The following is a 5,560-nucleotide window of genomic DNA, read 5'->3' as shown; positions in this document are numbered from 1 at the left end:
ACAGGACAGAGACAAGATGGTCACCCTTCCACGTGGTTCACCTCCCTCACACCCAGAAAACCTGGCAGGAACCATTGGAGAGTCAGCGCTGGAGTGAGGCTGTGGTGCTGGTACAGGCAGTCAGAGCAGGGTTGTGGACCCCCCAGGAGACTGGAAGAACCCGCAAGACACCCATGGGACCCAGTGATGAGACTTGGTTGTTGCAATTTCAAAGTTCATTGGTCAAAGTGGGGGTCACAGTCCAGATCTGTTGAGGTGGTGGTGGAAGCCCCAGGTGGTAAGGAAAGTTCCAGGTAGTGAGGGAAGAAAACACCATGTTGAGTGAAGTCTGAGTGTGGTCTTTTATTTGGCTTAGGCTAGGTGGGAATGCCTCTGGGACAGGGAATTCTACACTGGATGATGTAATACTGAATTTCATGGGTCTTTGACACCTTTTAAAACATTACAACTGCCTGTTATGTCAGCACAGGTGGATCCATTATGGTCTATCAGCAGAAATTAATATCTTCAGGCTATGTGTGAATTGTCGTGATGCTTCCCTGGAGGGGAGTTATCACAGCTGAGTCATTTGTGTAAGGACAAAGAAACAACACCCAACTTGTAGCCTGAGGTGACAGGTGTGCACCCCCTCAGCACCTGGGTGGCTACTTTGCACATCATCCCCTTGCACCTGAATTGTCTGAGTCATCATCATTCCAGTCTCTCACACTTGTGGATACATTCTTCTCCTAGGATAATAGTACCACCCTTATCTCAAGTTCCCATCATAGTCCAAATTAGTAGGCACATTTGGGAAAAAGAGAAGAAGTGGAAAAAGGTGGATACCAGAATTTTTGTGTAACCCAGGACAACAACTAAAGAAAGTGTGTATATTTATGCACCATTTCCAAGTATATCAAACAGTACACATTGAAGGTTTTGTGGATTTAACCATAAAAGTCAACCAATACAAAATTCATCAACAAGCAGTATTTTAAACAATCTTCAATGCATATATTCAGTTTTTTTGGGGGGATAGTACAGGTTTACATTTTTCAGTTTCTACGTATTTGTAACAGCTTATGGCAAAACTTAAATCATTTTACAAATAAGTACAGCCATCTTGGAGACTTCATGGATCTTCAGATATGAATAGTTCTGATGGCATCTGCCTTTTCATGGTATAACTACTGGTTCATGCTCTCTTGCTTTACAGCAAGAAGTCGACAAAGCTATCACTACAATTGGGAGAGCTACTAGTACTATCACCATGTTCAGGTTGATTACTTTGACATTTTCCTCCTTGTTCTGGAAAAAAAAAAGCTTCAGATTTCATCCCTTAGTTGAGTCAGAGGTCCATTCTTTGCTTTAAAACTCTTCCATTTTAATTGAGAGGTTTTCGTCATTTGATTGACAGTTCCCATTCTGTTGTAGTTTGATTTCATCAGTCCTTTCTCTATTGCCTACTTCCTCGTCACTTTCTGAATTCAGATCCTCTTCAGTATGATCTTTGTCCTACAAAAGATAAAATTATTTAAAAAACCAAAATCACTCTCTTAGCATTACAGGATATGACTTCCAACCAACTACTGGCATTTTGATTGTCTCAATCTTTACACACCTTGTTTCAGTAATGTTCAGAATAGAGGTGTCAGCTTTTTTAAAAAAAATTAAAGTCAAATAATCTTTAGTTTAAAAAAGTTTTTCTTTTTAACTGGCTGAAGTTAGGCACTCATAACAACCTGTCATCCAAGAAATCATTGCCATAAAGTCATCTGTCTTTATGATCAATATTCAGATAATTCAGAACAAGCAGTATCATGGCACATATGAGAAAGAAATTCCAGAAATTAGGACTTCAACATATTTTTAAAACAAAACAGAATTACAATTTTTCTATTTTTTGTCAGGTAACTCATAAATTTTAAGAGAGTTCTTGAGTTACTTAAGCACGTGGACAGAGTCACCTAAATCAGCTGTTTTATAACAGTTGAATAATTCTGAGTAACACAAACTACTCTTTAGAAGCATGATGCTTTTCAAATTCTAAGATTGAACATTTGAAAATGTTTGTTTTCTTAATTACACCTTTTCTTATTTTGCAAGGGAAAAATCCCATAATTTTTCTGCAAATCTTCAACCTTATTCCTGCTGTCAGATATGGAGTCCAGGACCAAAGCAACCAGGGAGAGGCTGAACTGCAGAGTGAAATTTTATTAAAAATCTTTTCAGATTGACAACCTAGCTGGTTTTGGCTGGGATAGAGTTAATTTTATTCATAGTAATTAAAAGCTGGGGGAAGAAGGAGGAAAGGGGGACATTCCTAGTAGTGGTGTGTCTTCCCAAGTAACCACTATGTATGATGGAGCCCTGCTGTCCTGGGGACGGCTGAACACCTACCTGATGATGGAACATGGTGAATTAATTCCTTGGTTTGCTTTGCTTGCATGTGTGGAATTTTCCTTACCTAATAAACTGCCTTTATCTCAACCCACAAGTTTTCTTCCTTTTAGTCTTCTGATTTTCTCCCTCATCCCATCAGGGAGGAGAGAGCAAGCCAACAGCTGTGTGGTGCTTAGTTGTTGGCCAGGGTTAAACCACAACACAGGCAAGCTAACCCTGAACCCTGATGCTTAGTTGTACAATCTCTTTTATGCCTGCTCATACAGATAGGCAGCCAGCCAACTCCTAACATATGGCACAGAACAGAAAAGAGAAACCAAAACCAAGTGTTTCAGTAACCTATTCACACAAGCTCTACCAAGTGGCAATACTTTGATAAGCAAAACAGGGTGAGGAAAAGAGAGATAAAGAAGGGAGAAAATTCCATTAATTGTTCCATTTGCAGCACTCTGCTTATCACTTGGTCACACAGCTTACCTTCAAAGTAGTGGTGCTTTTGTCAGATTTCTCCTTTCCCTCTTTTTCTTTACTAATTTTTTTCTTTGAGGTGGAGTATTCCCTATCTCTTCTTTCATTATTTTTATCTTTTTCTCTTTTTTTTTCTTTCTTGTTTCTGTTTAAGAAAATTTTTACTCAAATCAGAATTTGATCCAACAGCAACAAATTGACTACCAATGCATACTCTGACTGTACTGTACAGTAAATTGCACAAAAAATACGAAAGTTGGTATCCTGGTTTGCTTTCTTTCATAAAGGTTTAGTCACTTTCAAACATAACAAAAACCTCTTCATAAAGACAAGGGAAGGTAGCTAAAGAATGCATGTGTTCAGTGTACATGGCATTTGGAAAGAGAAAACCAAATTAATCTGTATCCAATCAAGGGGTTTTATTGATTTGAAGCAAATTTGCATTGCTGGCAGATTTAAAACTCTCCAGTTGAAAGCATACCACAGATCAAATCCATAAAGGGCTTTTTGGTCTGTTTTAAATTAGAACTGAATCATACTGACCAATTGAAATTATCTGAGATGACTAATGAAAAGGCAGTAAATCAATGAAAATACTTCCTAAACTGTTTTCAATATATGTATCTGCATCCACCTTTGAGTGTTCTGCTTATTGAAAGAGATCTTTTCCTTAGAAAATTATTACTAGAGATTCTTCTATAACAAAAAAAAAAAAACTAAAAAAACTCAAGAAGAAACAGAAATTGAGTTAGCTCCTTACATAACACTGATCTCTATATCATATTTCAATTTAACAGAAATACTATAACTTTTTCCTCCTTTACTGCCCATTAATGTTTATGTCAAACTGACCTTCTTGGAGAAGGAGTTTGTGAAGACTTTTTTTTTGTTGTTTTAGGAGACTTGGAGAGACTTCTACTCTTCCTTTTACGCCTTTCTCTGGAGGACCAAGAAATTCAAGATCATCAAAGAAGAAAAATAATAAACTCAGGAACTGTATAAAACCAGAAAGCTCTTAAAATTATCTGACACAACTAAGTAAATATCCCTGAATTTAACATAATATATGACCAATAATATATGAACTGTACAAAGCAAAAAAAATTCATATGTTTCAATTTGATGGGGAAGAATGGAAGTGGGAAGTAGGAAAAAAAAGTTGTACCCTTCCTTTCAGATTTTAGTTTTATGATTATCCTGTCATAGATTTACTTGTTCTAAAAAAAAAAGCAGGGAATTTTTCTTTTCCCTGCATCACTGTGAAAGAAAGATGTTGAATGGGGGAGGGTAGTTTGCCTTGGGTGATTAACCCACACAAAAGAACAAGCCAGCAGACCCACATTCCAAGCTAATGGCCCTCAGAAGACTGTGGGGAGGGGTGAGGAGTTGTTTTTTTTATCTGTCCTCGGAAACAGGTGGCACAGCACTTTTGCCCTGACTCAGGGAGGGTGTGTGTGTGTGTGGAAAGTTTCTGGGTTCACTTGTTTTCAGCCGGGTCACCTGGCTGCTTCTGGCCCTGGTTTGCCTCCCTTATCCTGTGCCCTGTTTTGCCCCCAGCCTGGACTCGCTCAGATTTCATCGGAAAGGCTTGACCCTTCTGCGAAGGAACCTTTGAGGGAGTCCCGGCTGTAGTCAGCTGCCGACAGCATGAGTTCACGGGAAGAACCTCATTTTCCCCTTTCCCCCTTCCCCTTCTCAATGGGGAGGGAGATCTCTATTTTTGGCTTCTCCTGTGCACTGGGGCCCCCACGTGGCGACTGCCAGACCCAACAGCGCTCCCTGCTGATCGGCACCTAGCAACTGCAGGCTATGCACCTCCAGAGATCCAACAGCGCCCCTGTCCTGCTCGTGGTTAGAATTGCGTCAAAAGGCAGAAAGTACTGAACTGTTTCCTTTTGAAGGGGACTTTTGGGTACAGGATTATTGTCTGGTTGTTTTTGTGTTCTTTTGTTGTTCTGCCTATACACATATATCCTTTAATAAAGGGCTGTTATATTTTGTTTCTCCACACTTCCTCAATTGGAGCCTCTTAATTTTGGATCTACAATTGCTTAAAGGGAGGAGCATGGCCTTCCTCATAACTCATCCTCCTTAGCAAAACACTTCAGTCTCATTAAACTAAGACATCCTCATATGTTTGTATAGAATCATAGAATCATAGAATAGATTGGGTTGGAAAAGACTTCTGAGATCATCAAGTCCAACCCCTGATCCAACTCCAATTACTATATCATGGCACTAAGGGCCACATCCAATCTCTTTTGAAAAACCTCCAGGGATGGTGGGTAGGCCATTCCAATGCCTGATTACTCTCTCTGTAAAGAATTTCTTCCTCACATCTAAACTAAACCTCCCCTGGCAGAGCTTGAGCCCATGTCCTCTTGTCCTATTGCTGGTTGCCTGGGAGAAGAGACCAACCCCCACCTGGCTATAACCTCCCTTCAGGTAGTTGAAGAGAGTGATGAGGTCACCTCTAAGCCTTCTCTTCTCCAGACTAAGCAACCCCAGCTCCCTCAGCCTTTCCTCATAGGACTTGTGCTCCAGTCCCTTCACCAGCCTCGTTGCTCTTCTCTGGACCCGCTCCAGCACCTCAATGTCCTTCCTGAACTGAGGGGCCCAGAGCTGAACACAATACTCAAGGTGTGGCCTCACCAACGCAGAGTACAGGGGAAGGATCACTTCCCTGCTCCTGCTGGCCACACTGTTCTTG

General features: G+C 40.4%; 1 protein-coding gene across 1 annotated transcript in view; it reads right to left on the bottom strand.

Annotated features, from left to right (window-relative positions):
• Positions 1-1,339: 1,339 nt before the first annotated feature.
• LOC114069245 (splicing regulatory glutamine/lysine-rich protein 1-like) overlaps positions 1,340-5,560 on the bottom strand; it is a 61,803-nt gene continuing 57,582 nt past the window's right edge. Inside the window, exons 8-10 of the mRNA XM_027905901.1 lie at positions 3,703-3,789; positions 2,860-2,995; positions 1,340-1,494 (exon numbers count right to left, since the gene is read on the bottom strand). Of these exons, the coding sequence (XP_027761702.1) occupies positions 1,348-1,494; positions 2,860-2,995; positions 3,703-3,789 (370 nt within the window). The 3' untranslated portion in view covers positions 1,340-1,347. The remainder of the gene's footprint in view (positions 1,495-2,859; positions 2,996-3,702; positions 3,790-5,560) is intronic.

Source organism: Empidonax traillii, unplaced genomic scaffold (assembly GCF_003031625.1).
Source record: "Empidonax traillii isolate 1590-97213 ecotype Southwest subspecies unplaced genomic scaffold, ASM303162v1 scaffold1218:size158664, whole genome shotgun sequence".
NCBI classification, from domain to species: Eukaryota; Metazoa; Chordata; class Aves; order Passeriformes; family Tyrannidae; genus Empidonax; species Empidonax traillii.
The sequence above is the reverse complement of the archived record's forward strand: the minus strand, read 5'-3'. Positions and strand labels throughout refer to the sequence as shown.